The sequence below is a fragment of the Pistacia vera genome, unplaced genomic scaffold (assembly GCF_008641045.1).
Source record: "Pistacia vera cultivar Batoury unplaced genomic scaffold, PisVer_v2 Contig152, whole genome shotgun sequence".
NCBI classification, from domain to species: Eukaryota; Viridiplantae; Streptophyta; class Magnoliopsida; order Sapindales; family Anacardiaceae; genus Pistacia; species Pistacia vera.
Genome location: NW_022195597.1, coordinates 1,661,069 through 1,681,861, shown reverse-complemented (window position 1 = coordinate 1,681,861; position 20,793 = coordinate 1,661,069). Strand labels below are relative to the sequence as shown.

Here is a 20,793-nt window from a genome sequence, read left to right as displayed (position 1 = left end):
TCAAAAACCTTCTAACTTTGACTAAATCCAAGGCCAAAACTCAACAATCACACAACCTAAGACCAACCAACCACTATTCACAAAAACCGACTAATTAAGAGCGAAGAAAGAAACATTAGCAACGTACCTCAAGTGGGGCGTTACAATTCTTCCCCCTTAAAAGAATTTCGTCCCCGAAATTCATACGAACAACTCTGGGAGCTATTCTGCATGTCTTATTCTACTTCCCATGTGGCCTCCTCTACCTTCGATTCCTCCAAAGAACCTTCACTAGAGGAATGCTCTTGTTCCAAAGCTCTTTAATCCTTTTATCCAAAATCTGAACCGGCTGTTCTTCATACACAAGGTTCTCTGCTAGCTCAACATCCTTAACACTCAGGATATGGGAGGGATCACTTACATATTTCCGCAACATCGAGCAGAAAAACCTCATGTATTTTATATGAGGGGGTAGTGCTAACCTGTAGGCAACCTTCCCCACTCGTTGTAGAATCTCAAAAGGACCAATGAATTTCGACGCCAACTTCCCTTTGTTCCCAAAGCGCATCACTCACTTATAGGGGAAACTCTCAGAAATACTTTATACCCACTGAAATTCGACCTCTTTTCTCTTCAAGTCGGCATAGCTCTTTTGTCGATCTGGGCTTGCTACATCCTGTTTCTGATCAATCTAACATCTTCTATCAGTTTCTGAGTCACCTCTGGCCCAAGAGTTGTACTCAACTCATCCTTTTCACCACCTCATCCCAATGTAGGGAGACCTACATCGTCTACCATACAAAGCCTCGTAAGGTGTCATCTTAATTGTAGACTGATAACTATTATTGTAGGCAAACTCCACCAGGGGTAACATTTCATGCCAAGATGCTTCTACACAACTCTTCTATCAACTCTTTTTGCTTAGTGAGTCGGGATAAATAGGCTTTTCTACTCAGGGCATGTCTATACATTGGCTTTCCCTGGTGATACTTGATCTCGCACTCATAATCTTTAACCAGTCTAACCATCTTCTCTGCCTCATATTCAACTCCTTCTGAGTAAAGAAATACTTTAACCTTTATGCAGTGTAGATGTTGCTCTTTGCACCATAGAGGTAATGCCTCCAAATCTTAAGGCAAAGACCACGGCTGCCAACTCTAAATCATGCATAGGGTATCTCATTTCATGCTCTTTCAACTGTCGGAGGCATATGATATCACCTACCTAATTGCATTAACACCATACCAAGTCCTTGAAAGAGGCGTCTGTATAAATGTCATAATCTACACCCTCCTGTGGCAACACTAACACTGGGGCTGTTGTTAACTCTTCTTCAATTCTTGGAAACATTCCTCCAAGCTTCTGACCATACAAAAGGAGTCTTCTGTTTGGTAAGAGCTGTCAATGGTTTAGCCAACTGGGCGAACCCTTCCACGAATCGTCTATAGTAACCTGCCAAGCCTAAGAAACTTCTGACCTCCTTTACTGGCCGGCCTCGCCACTCGAGGATTGCCTGCACTTTACTCGGATCTACTGAGATCCTTTCCTTCGTACAGTATGGCCCAAAAATATTACTTGACGAGCCAAAACTCACATTTCGAAAACTTAGCATCAACTGCTTTTCTCTCAATCGTTGCTGTAGTGTATATTAGTGTATGCCCTAGAAACATTCTGCTGTCGGTTTCAGAGCATTTTGTCTTGTATCTATATATATCATAAATAATGAGAAAGAGTTCTTCAATCATATATGTAAATTGCTTCCTTTATTCAGTCATGCATTTAAAATAAAGTATGTATATGAATTGTCCAGAGTTCATTTAATAGGTAAATGAATTATCGAAAAGGGTTTCCTACGGAAGCAATATAAATTTGGGCAACTATATGTACAGTAGGCATACGGATGCTTCCGAAAGATATCATGAGTTGATATAAGTACGGATGACGATGATAGTCATGTCACTAGGCATTGGTATGGATTAACGGTTGGTGAACTGTTTTTCGAATGTGACGAATAACGACAAATCACTCGGAAAAGCATGTAGTCAATGATTTTATCGTTGTTTATATCACTGCACGATGTAGTCCTTTGACTGAGACATTGTAGTCGGATCCGATAGGATGCGCATGGTATACGGTGTATAAGTACGAGACTAATCATGTTTCGTAGATAAAGCCTATTTGGTCATGCGTTGTTATAAGCGGAAACGAACGATGGTCAAGAGGGGACCATTGAATCAGAAATATAGGATCAGGAGTACCGCTGACTCCATCCGGATTCGAGTTCCTAGACGAACATTGATAAATGTCGGAAAACTGAATCTCTGGCCAGAGTTATTATTAGTCTACAAAAGTTTGTGATGACAAGTTCCGACATATTGATCGACAACTCGGTAGAAGATCAAGTTTAGGATTTTGACGTTCCATGAATCCATACTCGATTAGGATATCTCAATGAAGGGACTTTACCTGCATGGTATGTATGATCTGAAATGAGTTTGATGAAGTATTTTTCATCGTGGTTTAGGGACTATGGCACATTGCTAGATGTTACCATAGTCGTTGGGCCTCCGGACAGGTTTCTGATTCATCCAGAACCGGCTCACGGCTAATCCACGGTGGACCTACATGGTCACACCAATAGCCTTGGGAAGTTAGAGAAGGATGAGAGAGAGAAATGATTATCCGAAGAGGGCTAGCACCTTCCGAGGGCAATAACGGGATTTCTATAGTAATAGTTACATAGAACTCATTTGTGACATATTAAAGGTTAAAATGGTCAAGCAATAATTAATTATATTTAATTATTATATCTTAAAGTGTTAAAATTAATGAGATGAACAAAAATAACCTTTTAATAGTTAAAAGGTAAAAATGGGTAAATTTTTGGGGTATGCCCCTCGTATTTGTATATTTTTTTTTTTGTCTTTTATACATACTTACCTTATCCAAAAAAAAATAGTTTAGTTTACATGGGCCCTTGAATAATATTGATTATTCAAAGGGTAGCATATTAAATTCGTGGGGTCCCTTTATAAAATAAGATTTTATTGGGCTTGAAAGTGAAAAATAAATAATTGCAATATTGCCCAAGTATATATAAGTGCAAACGGTTGCATTTTTGTTCATTCTTGACTAGTTCACAAAAACACAAACCAAAACTCTCTCTCAAACCTAAGGCCACTCTCTAATCTCTCAAGGTGGTGTTAAAGTGTGGAGCTTCTTCTGAAATGGAAATGAATTTCTATATGGCCATCAGCCTTCTCCAACAGCCATTTGAACAGCTTCTTCAAGAATGCCCACCCAATTGCATCTTGGTGGACATGATGTTTACTTGGGCTTCAGAGGCTGCCTCTAAATTTGGGATTCCAAGGCTATGTTTCCACGGAACTGGTTTTTTCCCTCTATGTCTCTACTATAGTTTAAATGAGCATCAACCATACAAAACCGTAACATCTGACGATGAACCCGTCACGGTACCAGGTCTTCCAGACCAAATAGAGTTCACAAGACGACAACTTTCAGTTGGTGTGGAAGAAGAAATAGATAACGAATTGTTGACTAAGATGGTGGAGCAAGGTATACAAGCAGAGATTTCAAGCTATGGGATTGTGGTGAACAGTTTCCATGAGCTGGAACCAGCTTACTCAGATCACTATAGGAAGGTTATGGGAAGAAAGGCATGGCATATTGGCCCTGTTTCACTTTGCAACACAGACATCAATGACAAAGCACAACCAGGAGAAATAGCTTCCGTTAGTGAACATGAATGTTTGAGATGGCTGGACTCGAAAGAACCCAACTCGGTTCTCTATGTATGCTTTGGAAGCATGGCCAGATTTTCTGTCGCTCAGCTACTTGAGATGGCTATGGGGCTGGAAGCTTCTGGACAACACTTCATTTGGTTTGTGAGAGAGGAAGGGCATAAAAGTAGCGAAGAAAAGGATGAATGGTGTCTTGAAGAATTTGAGAAGAAAATGGAGGGAAAAGGTCTGATAATAAGGGGATGGGCACCCCAGACGGTGATTCTAGATCATGAAACCGTTGGAGGGTTCATGACTCATTGTGGATGGAACTCAACTCTGGAGAGTGTCGCTGCTGGGTTGCCAATGGTCACATCATTCACATGGCCTCTCTCGGCAGAGCAATTTTACAATGAAAAGCTGGTTACAGATGTTCTGAAAATAGGAGTGGCAATTGGAACCCAGGAATGGTCAAGATGGTTTGAAGATAAAAAGACTATAGTGAAGAGGGAGGATATAAAGAAGGCAGTGAATCAGTTAATGGTTGGTGAAGAAGCAGAAGAAATGAGAAACCGAGCCAAGTCATTCAAAGAGATGGCAAAGAGAGCTACTGAAGAAGAAGGATCTTCAAACTCTGATCTGAATGCTTTGTTAGAAGAATTAAAGTTAAACTGCCCTTAGAATGAGATGAGCAAATATGAACATTGTTTATTGATCATTTTCAGCTTCAGATAAAAACAACAAATAAACAAACATTTTCACTGTTGTTTATCTCCTCTTTGACTCATATATGTTATGATCTTTATCTCCTCTTTAAGGTAGTTGTTACAAGTGCTCTTCCAGGCATACTTAATATTATAAAACACGGAGTGCAAAAATGTACAAGGCCTGAATAGTATATCACTTCTCATTCACTAAATCATTAGCTAAATTCTAAAATGTTTGTTATCAAAATAGTAATCACAAATCACACAAGTTTAAAAAAAAAAAAAAAATGACATTAACAATCACAAGAACACTAAAATGGTTAATGACTTTAAACCCGACGCAGCGACTAGCGTAATAAATCAAGGCTAGCATTCGACTAAGCCTTTAAAACGAAGAACACAAATTTCAAACCAGAAACTTAAAGCTTAAAATTGAAAGTCAAATCTGAATAATTTATTGAATGCTCTCCAAAACGAAAAAATAGGTTTATATAGGGTGACAACCAACCCTAATAAGACTTCTAATAACAACAGGAAACAAAAACTAAATCAATTAAAACAAGAAAATCCGAAATAAAATAGGAAAAAACGCGTAATTAACTAAAACAGCCCAAAACATGCCAAAACAATGGATTTTGACATCGAAAATGACCTCCAACCTTCCAAAACATGTTACAACTCGGCAGGCTCGAAATAAACTTTCCAACGGTATCTTACAAGCCTTGTAACTCTTCCTGAATCAAAAGTTATGGCTTTTTAAATGAGACATGCTCATTTAGGCCCTTTGGGCTTTACGTACAAACTTCTGACGTTCAGCCTGCTCCATGAATTCATCCACCAAACATTCTATGTCAAAACCAAAACAAAGATACAGATAATGCTAATTCCACTTTATGAAGACTTAATTGTATATGTAAATGACAATTTCAATAACAAAGTTCAAATTGCTTGTTTCATTCTACGAGAAATTTAACCTTAAATCTTCTAATAAAGATTTCAGATCAGTGTTTGATGATCCTCCTTCTTCAATAGCAGTCTTTGCCATCTCCTTCAGTGCCCTGGCTCTATTTCTAATTTCTTCTGCTTCTTTACCAACCATTAACAGAGTCACTGCCTTCTTTATATCGTCCCTCTTTACTATTGTCTCTTTAGCTTCAAAACATCTTGACCACTCCTGGGTTCCAATCGCCACTCCTATTTTAAGAATGGTAGTGTGAAGCACAAAAACGATGTCGTTGAACTTTTAGTGCAACGCTATCATTTTACACAGTTGGCTACAAAGAAAAAATCTTGACCATTGAAAGCATAGAGCATCTAACGGCCAGGTTCATCCTTCCTCAAAACAGAATGAAAGTGCACTACTTACTCTGCTGCAGAACTAGTTTTACATACTGGTTTTTTAGATCTTTTGTTCTCGGTTAGGGTCTGCTCTGTATCTCATTGTTTGATTGTAATCTTGGGTGGTTGTTTGTAATCACGTTTTAAGGGTTGTGTTTCCCTTGAGTCTTGAGGATCTGAGTATAGAATTCTCATAGGAAAGATTACTGGTCATCATGAGAGAGAGATTCGCAGTGTATGAGTGATTAGGTGTTGGATCTTTTTGTATTTGTGTTCGATTAATCTTTAGTGCAGAGAGCCTTTGAGTTTCTGGAGCTCAACGTGGATGTAGCTCATCCTATATTGGATAAGTGAACCATGGTAAAATTCGTGTTCTTGTTTCTTGATTCCGTTTATAGTTTTGATTGTGTGTGTTGAGTGTGGATTGTCGATTGTTAGGTTGTTAGATTTGCAGATTATCTCTACAGTGGTATCAGAGCCATCAATTTAAGGTTTGTTGATTTTAGGGTTTACTGTTGAAATTAGGGCTTGATAAATTTTGGGGGTTTCTTGATTTCAAGATTCGGTGAAGTCTAGGGTTAGGAAATCTTCGAAACTTAGTCCCTAATTCCTTGTGGTAACCACGAATCCGAGTGAAACCCTTTATTCTTCGAATCTATCTATCAAATTTACCAAACACCATTACTATCTGTTTCACATAATGAGTACCACACACGCACTATGATGGCAAAGTTGATTTCAACACTTGGAAGAAGAAAATGAAGGCACTCCTGTCACATAACAAAGTGGCAGTCGCACTAGAGAAGGACCAGACCAAATGGCCCAAGGAAAAGCTGAAAAAGAAAGCCGAAATTGACGAGGAAGCGTACAATCTTATCGTCATGAATCTGGCCGACAATGTGCTGCGGAAGGTAGATGGTGTTGAGACACCGATAACTCTCTAGGGTAAGCTAGAATCACTCTATGCAGTTCAATCTGCTCCTAATCTTGCTTATTTGAAAGGTATACTATTTTCATATAAGATGGATAGTGCTAGGACCATAGAAGAGAACCTAGATGAGTTCTTGAAAATGACTCTTATACTCAAGGGCACTGATCAAGAACTTAGTGAGTCTAGCTTAGCCATGATTCTTTTAAATTCCATTACCGAGAAATATCAAGTTGTCAAGAATGCCCTGCTTTACATTGGAATTGTCCCTAGTCTAGACCTAATTACATCAGGATTGAAGGCTAGAGAACTAGAGCTTAGGGTCCATAAGAAAAATAACAGTAGTCTGCTTATAAAAGGAAATGGAGATTCTAGACAGTCTGGGGGTAGTTCTCAGTTTAATACTGGTTTTAGAAATAAAAAGAAAAACAAGAATACTTATAAGGCAAAAGGAGAAACAAGGAAATGTTTCTTCTGTAACAAGACTGGTCACCTGAAGAAAAATTGCTATGAGTGGATCAGGAAACAAAAACAAAGTAGTACAGGGAGCAATTTGGCCTCTAGTAAAAATGATGTCCAAGAATCAGAAGTCTTGACTGTATCTAGGTCTGAAAATACAGATGAATGGGTGTTAGACTTTGGGTGCTCATTTCATATGAGCCCCAATAGAGAGTGGTTTCAGGATTTTGAAGCTGGTGAGTTAGAGATAGTGTACATGGGTAATAATAATGCCTGCAAGGTTCAAGGGATTGGGAGTATAGTTCTAAGTCTTAATAATGGTAAATCTGTCAAACTAACTAGGGTAAGGTATATACCAGAACTGAAAAGAAACCTGATCTCCCTAGGCAAATTAGATGAATTAGGTTGCTGCTATAAGGCTGAATATGGTTGCCTAAATGTGTATAAGAATAAGAATTTAGTCCTAAAAGGTGTCAAACGTAATGGCCTCTATATCCTGTATGATAATTACAATTTGAATTATGTTAATTCTGCCCTATTCACTACTAATCTTACTATTACAGAAAAGTGGCACCTCAGAATGGGTCACATGAGTTAGATTGGACTTAACATTCTGAGCCAGCAAGGTATGTTTGGTAAGGATTCTATTGACACTTTAAATTTCTGTGAGGCCTGTATATTAGGTAAGCAACATAGGGTGAGTTTTTAGAAAAGAACTCACCTGGCCACCAATGGCCTAGAATACCTTCATGCAGACTTATGGGGACCTGAAAAAACCAAAACACATCGGGGAAGTAGTTTTTTTCTGTCCATAGTTTATGACTATAGCAGAAAAGTATGGGTTTATTTGCTTAAGACCTAAGATGAGAACCAAACTGATAAGAGAGTTAAAGCTCTCAAAATTGACAATGGCCTAGAATTCTATAATAGTGAGTTTGACCAATTTTGTAGTGACTAAGGGATACTTAGACATAGGACTGTGAGAAAGACTCCACAACAGAATGGAGTCGCTGAGAGGATGAACAGGACCCTGTTAGAAAAGATTAGATGTCTACTGTTCACCTCAGGTTTACCAAAATCTTTCTGGGGTGAGGCCCTTAATACTGCAGTTTACTTGGTTAATAGGAGTCCCTCAAGTGCCATTAATTTCGTATGTCCAGAAGAAAAATGGTCTAATAGGAAGCCCAACCTAGGTCACCTTAGAGCCTTTGGATGTGCTGCTTATGCACACACCAGTGAGGGAAAATTAGAACCTAGGTCTTTGAGTTACCAAGGGGGGACTAAAGGGTACAGGTTGTGGGAAAAAAAGGCACCAGGGGTAAAAGTTATTATAAGCAGGGATGTAATCTTTAATGAAAATCTTTTTCCTTGTAAAACCTGTAATAATCCTGCAGGTACCTCAACCAGTGAGTAGATTAGTCAAGATCAGTATAATGGGACACAAATTGAGGTTGAGCAGGTCAGAGTTCAAACTAAACTAGAAAACCAAGAACAAACACCAGCAACCTCAAACTTGGAACATGAATCAGAGGATGATCAAACTGAAATTTCAGATCAGCCCCAACAAGAGTCATTGGCACAATATCAACTCACCAGAGACAGAATCAGGAGAGAAATCAGACCTCCTGCAAGATATTCATATGCTGACTTAGTTTTTATTGCTCTGGTTGTAGGTGCTGAAATCCAGAGAACTGAACCAGATAGCTACAATGAAGCTATAAGGTCCAAAGATAGATAGAAATGACAAGCTACCATGGAAGAGGAGATGCACTCCTTGAAGGTAAATGGGACTTGGTCCCTAGTACCCTGCCCTAAAAACCAAAAGCTCATTGCCTGTAGATGGTTGCATAAGGTAAAGGAAGGTATGATTTCTATTGACCCACCTAGATTTAAAGCTAGGCTTGTAGCAAAAGGCTACACCCAAAGGGAAGGGATTGATTTCAATGAAATCTTCTCCCCTGTAGTGAAATATAAAAACATTAGGATCATGCTATCTGTAGTTGCACATCTAAACCTAGAACTAGAGCAGTTAGATGTAAAAACTGCTTTCCTACATGGTAACCTAGATGAAAAAATCTTCATGAAACAGCCTATGGGATTTATTGATAGAAACTACCTTGAACATGTTTGCCTGCTACATAAATCCTTATATGGGCTTAGACAAGGCCCTAGACAATGGTATAAAAGGTTTTACACCTTCATTACTAGTATAGGATTCAAAAGAAGTGAATATGATAGTTGTTTCTATTATGATTTAAATGCTAGTTTGCCTGTGTATTGACTGTTTTATGTGAATGACATGCTGCTGATTAGTAAATCAAAAACTAGGATAAATGATTTGAAGTCTAGGCTGAATTCTGAGTTTGACATGAAGAACCTAGGTAGTGCTAAAAAGATCCTAGGGATAGTCATTGACAAGAAAAGAGAGGACTGTGAACTAAAACTTCAATAGTCCTCCTACCTATTGAAACTGATATCCAGATTTGGAATGTCAGACTCCAAGCCAGTATCCATGCCCTTAGCCAGCCATTTTAGTAAGACACAAAGTCCCAAGACTGAAATTGAATTCATTAAAATGGAAAAAATACCTTATGCCAATGTGATAGGATCAATCATGTACACCATGATTAGCATCAGGCCTAACCTATCTTATTCCATTTCACTTCTTAGTCATTTTATGTCCAATCCAGGTATAGAACACTGGTCAGCCTTGAAATGGTTACTGAAATATATTAATAGTACAATATATGTTGGGTTGGAATATAAGAAAAAGAGGAAATTCACTTGATCTTGTGGGATATGTAGACTCTGACTTTGCAGGAGACAGGGACACAAGAAAGTCTACCACCTCATACTACTTCACATTAGGAGGAAATTGCATAAGTTGGAAGTCCTAGCTTCAACCCATTGTTGCACTCTCCTCCACTGAAGTAGAATACATTGTTATAGTAGATGTATTCAAAGAAGCATTATGGCTTAAGGGGATACTATCTGAGGTGGAGCTGATTGATGAAGAGATAGCAGTTTTTTTTGAACAGCTAGAGTGCAATTCACCTGAGTAGGAACCCCTGTCTACCACGAAAGGACGAAGCACATGGATGTGAGATACCATTTCGTGAGAGATTTAGTGGCTAAAGGAATCATAGACCTGAAGAAGATATCAACTGAGGACAATCCAGTTGACATGGGCACAAAGGTAGTAACTGTCACAAAGTTCAAACATTGTTTGAACCAACTGTTTATAAAATAAGCAGCAAACAACAGAGCTAAGAAGGATTCTTGGGAGGTAGTTACAATAGAGAGAATCAGAATGAGCAGTATGGTTGGTTTCTTTTTGTTTTTTGGAGCTTCAAGATGGAGAATGTTAATGTGAAGCACAAAAATGATGTCGTTGAACTTTTAGTGCAACGCTATCGTTTTACACAGTTGGCTACAAAGAAAAAATCCTGACCATTGAAAGCATAAAGCATCTAATGGCCAGGTTCATCCCTCCTCAAAACAGAATGAAAACGCACTACTTACTCTGCTGCAGAATGAGTTTTACAAACTGGTTTTTTAGATCTTTTTGTTCTCGGTTAGGGTCTGCTCTATATCTCATTGTTTGATTGTAATCTTGGGTGGTTGTTTGTAATCATGTTTTAAGGGTTGTGTTTCCCTTGAATCTTGAGGATTTGAGTATAGAATTCTCATAGGAAAGGTTGCTGGTTATCGTGAGAGAGAGATTCGCCGTGTATGAGTGATTGGGTGTTGGATCTGTTTGTATTTGTGTTCGATTAATCTTTAGTGCAGTGAGCCTCTGAGTTTCTGGAGCTCAACGTGGATGTAGCTTATCTTATATTGGATAACTGAACCATGGTAAAATCCGTGTTCTTGTTTCTTGATTCCGTTTACAGTTTTGATTGTGTGCGTTGAGTGTGGATTGTTAGGTTATTAGATTTGCAGATTATCTCTACAAAGAACATCTGTAACCAGCTTTTCATTGTAAAATTGCTCTGCTGAGAGAGGCCATGTGACCATTGGCAACCCAGCAGCAACACTCTCCAGAGTTGAGTTCCATCCACAATAAGTCATGAACCCTCCAATGGCTTCATGATCAAGAATCACCATCTAGGGTGCCCATCCCCTTATTATCAAACCTTTTCCCTCTATTTTCTTCTCAAATTCTTCAAGACACCATTCATTCTTTTCTTCACTACTTTATCACAACCCAAATGAAGTGCTATCCAGAAGCTTGAAGCCCCATAGCCATTTCAATTAGTTGAGTGTCTGAAAATCGCGCCAAGCTTCCAAAGCATACATAGATAACTGATTTGGGTTCTTTGGAATCCAGCCATCTCAAGCATTCATGTTCACCAACGGAAGCTATTTCTCCTCGTTGTGCTTTGCCATTGATGTCTGTGTTGGAAAATGAAATAGGGCCCATATGCCATGCCTTCCTTCCCATAACTTTCCTGTAGTGGTCTAAGTAAGCTGGTTCCAGCTCATGGAAACTATTCACCACAATCCCATTGCTTGTAATCTCCACATGCATAGCTTGTTCCACCAGCTCAGTTAATAATTCATTTTGCGTTTCTACTTCCAATTCATAACTTGTTAGTTGTGATCTCGTCAACGTTATCTGGTCTAGAAGACCTGGTACTGTGAAGGGTTCAAGTTTGATGTAATGATTTTATAAGGCTGATGCTTCCTTAAGCTATAATACACACAGAGAGGAAAAAAACCAGTTCCATGTAAACACAGCCTTGGAATCCCAAACTTAGCTGCAGAATCTGAAGCCCATGTAAATAGCATGTCTACCACGATGCAATTGGGGTGGCATTCTTCTAGAAGTTGCTCAAATGGTTGTTGGAGAAGGCTTATGGCCTTACAGAAATTGATTTCCATTTCAGGAGAATTGATGGAATTTGCATTCTCACATGATTTTGGAAGCCCTGCCTCAACTGTAGGAAATTTGATGGCTCGAATACTGATATTAGTTTCTTCTTGCCTCCCTATTTCGATTTTTTTTTAGAATAGATGTGCATTTAGAGGTGTACTAACAACTGTTACCTTCATACCATGCCGGGCAAATAACCTGGCCATGTCTTGTGTTGGAATCATGTGGCCTTGGGCCAAATATTGAAGGAACAATATATGAAGCTAACGTGACTGTGAATTCATGTAGCCTTGCAAGAAATCTTTTCAGAATTATGTTTCAGAGTGTCAAATTAAGGAGAAACTGAAAAGCTAATAGAAACTTAGTTTATTTTCCTTTCTTAGCAAGTGAAGTTTTTGGCTTTCTTTTTTTCCCACTGGTTTCGAACTTATATACCACGGATTTGAAGGGAATCAGTCAAAAACATCATCTGAACATATTCTTCCTCCAGTTTAATCTCTATAATTCGATTGGTCACTTGTACTGTTCCTTGGCCAATAAGAAATTAATAAAAACCATTATCCAAGCTTCTTCGTTGGTTCTGCTGAGGTTCTGCTAGCTGGTGCTGCTGGGTTGGTGTTCTGCTAGTTGGTGCTGCTAGGTCAGTGGGTTGGTTTTCTGTTGGTTGGTGCTGCTGGGTTGATTTTCTGCTGGATGGTACTGTTGGGTTGGTCTGATGCTGGCTAGTGCTGCTAATTTGGTGAAATTGTTGTTCTCTACTGGCTGAGGTTGCTAGTTTGGCCTCTGCAGTTTGGTGCTGCTGCTCGGCTGGGATATGCAGGTGGATGTTGCCGTTGGTTCTTCTTCTGATCAGTGCAGTAGCCGATCTTGCTTTTGTCCCTTTTTGATTTTTTTGATTAGGCTATAATCCGAAAACAACCAAGAACAAACATACCCAACAATCAAAGAAACAATCACACAAACACCAAGATTTACCATGGTTCACTTGCTCTATGTTTGAGCAAGCTAAATCCATGTTGAGCTCTAGAGATGGGGAGCTCGCTACACTATTATTAGTAAGGAATCAAAAATTTACAGCCTTATTCAAGAACACGCTCAAGATACACCTCTCACAGCCCTGAAATACAACCCGTAACCTGACCCTTGGTAAACTCTAACCCACGGAATCCCTAGAACAAGAACTATCTTACTCTTCTCCAAATAAGTAACCCAAATCACTCAAGAATCACATAGGTTACACAAGAATTTCATATCAGAAATCGCAAACCATAACAGCAAACACAGAACACAGAAAGAGAATGCTTCGAATGGAGAAGGTTTGGGTGTAACTGAAATTTTGTTGCCTTTTTATATTGTTGACTTGGAGTAGGAATTCCAGCCGTTGGATTGGAGATGATTCAATGGTTAGGATCCTCTCACAACTGACCCAAACGGTGACGTTTCGCTAATCCTCCATTACGACATCGTTTTAGCATTCATTTCAACAATCTCCACCTTGAATGCTAAAGGCCCTTCAAGTGTAGCAGGCTCAAACCAGATCCCTCATAGCTCTTATCCTCACTGCTTACTTCATGTAAAATAAGTCCAAGCAGTGCTTGAACTTGGCAGGGGAAACAATCTTTGTTCCCATGTCAGCTGGATTATCTTCAATGGGCACTTTCCTCAAGTCAATCACTCATTGAGTGACTAAATCTCTGACAAAGTGAAAACGGACATCTACATGCTTTGTCCTCTCATGATAGACTGAATTCTTGCTTAAATGAATTGCGCTTTGGCTGTCTGAGTATATGATTACTTTTCCCTCTGTCAGGTTTTCTTCAGCTAAAAAACCTTGCAATCAAAGGGCTTCCTTTAACACATCAGCAATGGCAATATACTCAGCTTCAGTCGATGAAAGTGCCACAATAGGCTGAAGCTGAGACTTCCAGCTTATACAATTTCCACTGAGAGTGAAGTAATATGAAGTAGTAGACTTTCTTATATCTTTGTCGCTTGCAAAATCTGATCTACAAAGCCAACCAAGTCAAGTGAAGCATGCCTTTTACAAAACTCTAACCCAACATTCAAAGAGTTGTTAATATACCTCAATACCCACTTTAAGGCAGCCTAGTGTTCACTGCCAGGACTAGCCATAAATCAGCTCAATAAAGAAATAGCAAATGGCAGGTCTGGTCTAGTGTTTATCATCGCATACATCACAGATCCAACTACATTAGCGTAGGGGACAAATTCCATTTTTATTAATTCTGCTTCAGTTTTTGGGCATTGTCCTTTATTTATACAAAGTGGTTTGCAAAAGGCATAGAACCAGTTTGGAATCTACCATTCCAAACTTAGATACCAGTTTGCTAAGGTATGATTACTGCTTAATTTTCAGCTCATATTTGCTCCTATTTCTAGTTATATCCATTCCTAAAATTCTCTTGGTGTTTCCTAAGTCTTTCATGTCAAATTCAGCCTTGAGTTTGCTTTTTAGCTCAAGTATCTTTGACTTGGACTTACTAACTAGCAACATATCATCCACATACAGTAATAGATATATAGGCATGTTCCCATTCGAAGTAAAATAAAAACAGTTATCATATCTACTCCTAGTAAACCCTATGCTCAAAATGAAAGTGTCAAACCTCTTGTACCACTGCCTAGGGGACTATTTCAGGCCATATAAAGATTTATGCAAGATGCAAACATGGTCAGAGACTTTATAGTCTACAAAGCTTATTGGTTGGCACATGTAAATTTCCTCTTCTAAATTTCCATGCAAGAAGGCAGTGGTGGTCACATCCATTTGTTCTAACTCTAGGTTGTGATGGGCAACTATGAAGAGCATTAGTCTAATGGTCTTATACTTGACTACGGGGGAAAAAACTTCATTGAAGTCTATCCCCTCGCATTGGGTGTACCCCTTAGCAACTAACCTAGTTTTGTACCTAGGTGGGTCAGTAGCTAAAACACCATCTTTTATTTTAAACAACCATTTACATTGGATCAGCTTCTGGTCCTTTTGTTTAGGAACCAAGGATTAGGTTTTGTTTACCTCAAGTGACCTCATTTCCTCTTCCATTGATGCCCTCCACTTGTCCTTTTCCTTGGAGCTTATAGCTTCTTCATATGAGTCAGGTTCTATCCTTTGCACCTCTATTCCTATAAGTAAAGCAATAAAAATTAGTTCAGCATATGAGAATCTGGCAGGGGGCCTTACCTCTCTCCTTATTCTATCCCTTGCAAGTTGATAATACTCCAGTTGATCATGTTGTGGTTCAGATGCATTTGTTGTAGCTTTTTCATCTTCTGATTCAGGACCATTGGATCCTAGTTGAGTTTCTGGGACCTGTTCATCTTCAAGTTAAGGTGGTTCAGCTTGTTGACCCACAGGCTCCACCTCAATTGATGTAGTCTCAGTTGAGTGATTTGTATTTTTAGGGGTAATGCGATTGTCTGTATCATGGTTAGTAGCTTTGCAAGGGAAAACCCCTTCATTAAACACAACATCCCTACTTATGATGATTTTTACCCTTGGTGACTCCCTATCCCAAAGTCTATATCCCTTGGTCCCTTCTTGATACCCTAAGAACACACACTTTATGGACCTAGGCTCTAACTTCCCCCCTACTACGTGTGCATAGGCTGCACACCCAAACACTTTTAGGTGGCTTAGACCAGGCCTTCTCTTAGCCCACACCTCTTTAGGGCATTTAAAATTTATAGTTGTGGATGGCCAATGCCTCTCCCCAAAAAGTATTAGGCAGTCATGAGGTGAATAGCAAGCATCTAACCTTTTCTAGGAGGGTCATATTCATCCCCATAGCAACCATATTTTGCTGAGGAGTTTTTCTTACTGTTCTATGCCTTAAAATGCCTTGCTCATTGTAAAAGCTATCAAATTCAACATTGTAGAACTCTAGTCCATTGTCAGTTCTTTAGGCTTTCACTTTCTTGTCTATTTAATTTTCTATAAGTAACTTCCACTCTCTAAACTTGGACAAGGCTTGATCCTTAGTTCTTAGAGGGTAGACCCAAACCTTTCTACTGTAATCATCCACAATAGACATAAAGTAGTTATTCCCCCCATGGGACTTGACCCTTTCAGGCCCCCACAGATCAGAATAGAGATACTCTAAGCAACCATTGGCTAAGTGTGTTCCTTTTGGGAAGCTAACCCTATGTTGCTTACCTAAGACACAATTCTCACAAAATTCTAAGGTGGAAATAGACTTTTTACCAAACACTCCCTGGTTACTCAGAATGTCTAACCCTTTCTGGCTCATGTGACCCTTTCTAAGGTGCCATTTTTCAGTAATAGACAAGTTTGAGGAGACTAAAGCAGTGTTGAAACAATCTAAACAGAAGTCACCACATAGGATATATAACCCATTCCTCTTTTCTCCTTTCAGAGTCAAGTTTTGGTTCCTATACACATTCAGCCACCCATTTTCGGCCTTGTAGCAACACCCTGCTTCATCTAAGGTTCCTAATGAAATATGGTTCCTCTTGAGTTCAGGGATAAACCTAACTTTAGTTAGTTTTATCAATTTGCCCCCACTAAGCCTGAGTGTTATGCTTCGTATGCCTTTTACTCTACAAGCTTGGTTATTTCCCATAAACACTGTCTCATTTTCATAGTCTTCGAAGTCCTAAAACGATTCTCTGTTTGGGCTCATATGGAATGAGCATCCTGAATGTAATACCCACTCTTTTGTACTATCTGATATAGACATAGTAAGGACCTCTATTACTTCTGCTAAGCTTTTGGTAGAGGCAATATTACTCTTTGGATTGCCCTGTTTTTGTTTCTTAGGCCACTAAAAGTAGTTCTTTTTCAGTTGACCAATTTTGTTATAGAAAAAAACATTTCTTAGATTCAGACTTTTGTTTATTATTCCACTTACCTTTTTTCTTGTTTCTAGACCCCTGACTAAATTGGTTTCCCTTAGCAGGTTGGATAGTTTTTGGTTTGCCCCTAACAAACATGTTGTTGCCATTTCGTTTTTGTACTTTCAATTATAGTTCTCTAGCTTTAAGGCCTGCAATTATTAGGTCAACACTATGGACAATACCAAAGTACTAGAGAGCATTCTTGACTACCTGGTAGTCATCAGTTAAAGAATTTAGCAATATCATGGCCAAACTAGTTTCCCCTAATTCTTGATCGGTTCCCTTTAAGATGAGTGTCATTTTTAGAAATTCATCTAGGTTTTCCTCCATGGTCTTATTACTATCCATCTTATAAGAAAATAAGGCAACTTTAAGGAAAGCTAAATTTGGAGCAGATTGAAGGGCATACAGAGAATCAAGCTTACCTCATAACCCTAGGGGGGTTTCGATTCCATCAACCTTCCTCAGTACATTGTCTGATAGGTTCATCACGATCAGATTATAAGCTTCTTCGTCAATTTCCTCCTTCTTCTTCAGTTTCTCTTTGGGCCACTTCTTAGGATCCTTCTCTAGTGCGAGACCAACTTTATTGTGCGAAAGAGGGGCCTTCATCTTTTTCTTCCAACTCCCAAAGTCGCTCTTCCCATCATATTGGGTGATCTCCATTCGGGTGGTGGTGTTTGTCATGATGTAGTGTTTATGTTTAGTGGTTAGGAATCGACAGACTCAAGAACTTAGGACTAATCTTGAATTTTAAGATTCGAACAGAACCCTAATTTTCTACCTTTGGTCTAATCGACACTAGTTTACTCGGATATAGGCTCTAAAGATAACTAATTAGATCGAGAAACCCTAGAAATGAGAAACCCCTAAATTTCAACAACCCTAATTTTTCAGATCTAATTTCCAGAATCCAATCACCCAATGACTTATTGCCAAATAGCTCTGATACCACTGTTATGCTATAAACTGAAAACAACCAAGAAAAAACATACCCAACAATAAAAAGAAACAATCACACAAACACCAAGATTTACCATAGTTCACTTGCTCCATGTTTGAGCAAGCTACATCCACGTTGAGCTCTAGAAATGGGGAGCTTGCTGCACTGCTATTAGTAAGGAATCAATAATTTACAGCCCTATTCAAGAACACGCTCAAGATACACCTCTCACAGTCTTAAAATGCAACTCGTAACCTGGCCCTAGGTAAACTCTAACCCACGGAATCCCTAGAACAAGAACTATCTCACTCTTCTCCAAATGAGTAACCCAAATCACTCAAGAATCACACAAGTTACACAAGAATTTCATATCAAAAATCACAAACCCTAACAGCGAACACAGAACACAGAAAGAGAATGCTTCGAATGGAGAAGGTTAGGGTGTAATTGAAATTTTGTTGCTTTTTTATATTGTTGGCATGGAGTAGGAATTCCAACCGTTGGATTGGAGATGATTCAATGATTAGGATCCTCTCACAACTTACCCAAACGGTGTCGTTTCACTAATCCTCTATTACGACATCGTTTTAGCATTCATTTCAACACTTGCCTTTTTGTTTTCTTTATGACTTTAAGCTTCGTGTGTTTTTACGCGCGAGTCGTAGTGTTTGGGGTCATCATCCCTCTTAGTTTTCTCTGTAAAATATGCATTCTTTGTAAAACTTTGAACTTCCTCAAGGAGACGACTACATTCTGATATGACTTTAGAAGCCAATCATTCACAGAATCTAATTTGACAAAAATATAAATTATATAGCTGCAAGATAATTATTTCCAAGTAAAGAAAAATCATTATACTTAAGAACATAAGAATGAGCCTTAAAGTTATGTGTTAAGATCATCTCTCATTTTAATAAGTGAAAGAGTAAACGACTTTTTCACCCAAAAAGTTTCAAAATATCACTTTTCCACCCAAAGTTTATATTATGATCAATTGTGGGCCGATTGTGACATCTTTGTGAACCCAAACAACCACCTTTCTCTTTCCGATCATCACTCACCAAAACCCATCAAACTTTGCTCCCGTCAACCCTGCCAATCGCTGACAATCGAGCGATTTGTGAAATATGTAACGACCCCTCCCAAGTCAAATTCCGATTAATTTCAACCACCAAAATCCAACATGCCACCACCAAAAGACTCATTGGTATCCCTTTTTCAAAAACCCCAGCAGCCTGGACCGAGTTTGCTCTCCATTAGTCGCCGAATCAGAAAGTGTATTTTGGGTAGGAAACGAAATATAAACTTCGTGTGGGAAACTTTTTGGGTGGGAAAGTGTCATTAAGGAAAACCTTGGGTGGGAAAAAGTCGTTAACTCTAAGGGAGCGTTTGAATAATATAATGTTTTATTATAGGGGGGTATTATATTAATGGAAAGAAAGATCACCTTGAAGATTAAAATGAATGTTTAGAAAATGTGTTTAGTTGATTTGAATAAATTGGTAAATAATATGTTTGGTTGCGATGATAAATGGGTGGGTATGTTATCTAGATTACTAAATTGCCCTCCTTTTTAAATATTAATATAATTGTATTTTTTATTATTATTATTTTAATCATTTCTTTTAACCCCCTACATTTGAAATTTTGCTAAAACACTCCAGCCATATAAAACTTTAATTTGTAGCAAAATCACCCCCACCCACCCCAAGCCACTGCCGACAGCCAACCACCGCTGGCAGTAGGCAGAATGGCTCACGACTGACTGTATATGGCCGGCCGTGCACTGGCAAAGCTAGAAATGGCCATGGATCACAAATCCATGGCCGAAAAACAGCCAAATCTATGGCCATTACACGGCCATAGATGTGGCCGTGAAAAGGCCAGATCTTTAGCTGTACCATTTCATGGCCAAATTTGTGGTCGTTTCATAGCCAAATCTTTGGTCATGAAAAGACCATAGAAACGCTAGATCTGGTCGTTTCAGATCCATGGTTGGAAAAGGCCTTATCGGTGCACGATCGGCTAGATCTCGCCGAATGTGCACCATTACAGCGATTAACGCCAGCGGCCAGCAGTGGTGAGTCACAACAAGCGCTAGTCTAGGGTGGTTGGGTGTATTTTGTTAACTTTTAAACTTTTTTGTGGCTAGGGTGTTTTAACTAATTTCTCAAATGTATGGGGGCTGGGTAATTATTATTTGGTGGACATTTAAGGGCAATTATGTTCGAAATGGTTTTTAATTAAGGGCAAAATAGGTAGAAAAATTATATTACCCTGGTAATGTTTTAATCCCAAGGGTGGGGGAGGATATTAGATTACCTCCCCCCCTCCCCCACATTACCAACAATAAACACTATTTACAATAAAAGATTCTCATGATGTTTTATTACTTACAAACCAAACACCGGAATCTTGCAAAATAAATGAAGATCACCTATGTTATCTTATATACCCCTGATGCAAACGCCCCCTAAGTGAAAACGTTCATGTTTCATGTTTGCAATTAAAATTAATTAAAAAAAAATTGATTACATTAAAAAGGAATAATAGGTGGTCTAAAATCCATTAAATTCAAAATCAACAAAATATGAACATTATTCTCAAGCATGCACCCACCAATAAATTTGCAATCAGAGCTNAGCGATTTGTGAAATATGTAACCACCCCTCCCAAGTCAAATTCCTATTAATTTCGACCACCAAAATCCAACATGCCACCACCAAAAGACTCATTGGTATCCCTTTTTCTAAAACCCCAACAGCCTGGACCGAGTTTGCTCTCCATTAGCCGCCGAATCAGAAAGTGTATTTTGGGTAGGAAACGAAATATAAACTTCGTGTGGGAAACTTTTTGGGTGGGAAAGTGTCATTAAGGAAAACCTTGGGTGGGAAAAAGTCGTTCACTCTAAGGGAGCGTTTGAATGATATAATGTTTTATTATAGGGG

The 20,793-nt window shown here is 38.8% G+C and overlaps 2 protein-coding genes and 1 pseudogene across 2 annotated transcripts; 1 reads left to right on the top strand and 2 right to left on the bottom strand.

Annotated features, from left to right (window-relative positions):
* Window positions 1–241: 241 nt before the first annotated feature.
* On the bottom strand, window positions 242–547 carry LOC116124419. The gene has a single exon (XM_031410139.1). It carries the CDS (start codon window positions 545–547, stop codon window positions 242–244), a length of 306 nt encoding a protein of 101 aa, XP_031265999.1.
* A 2,659-nt stretch (window positions 548–3,206) lies between these two features.
* On the top strand, window positions 3,207–4,400 carry LOC116124373 (scopoletin glucosyltransferase-like). Its single transcript, XM_031410094.1, has one exon. It carries the CDS (start codon window positions 3,207–3,209, stop codon window positions 4,398–4,400), a length of 1,194 nt encoding a protein of 397 aa, XP_031265954.1.
* A 984-nt stretch (window positions 4,401–5,384) lies between these two features.
* On the bottom strand, window positions 5,385–12,311 carry LOC116124418 (annotated as a pseudogene).
* Window positions 12,312–20,793: the final 8,482 nt, after the last annotated feature.

What these genes read in the sequence shown, in the direction of transcription:
- LOC116124419 (XM_031410139.1), bottom strand. Translation starts at nt 547, where the DNA reads ATGCGCTTTGGGAACAAAGGGAAGTTGGCGTCGAAATTCATTGGTCCT.
- LOC116124373 (XM_031410094.1), top strand. Translation starts at nt 3,207, where the DNA reads ATGGAAATGAATTTCTATATGGCCATCAGCCTTCTCCAACAGCCATTT.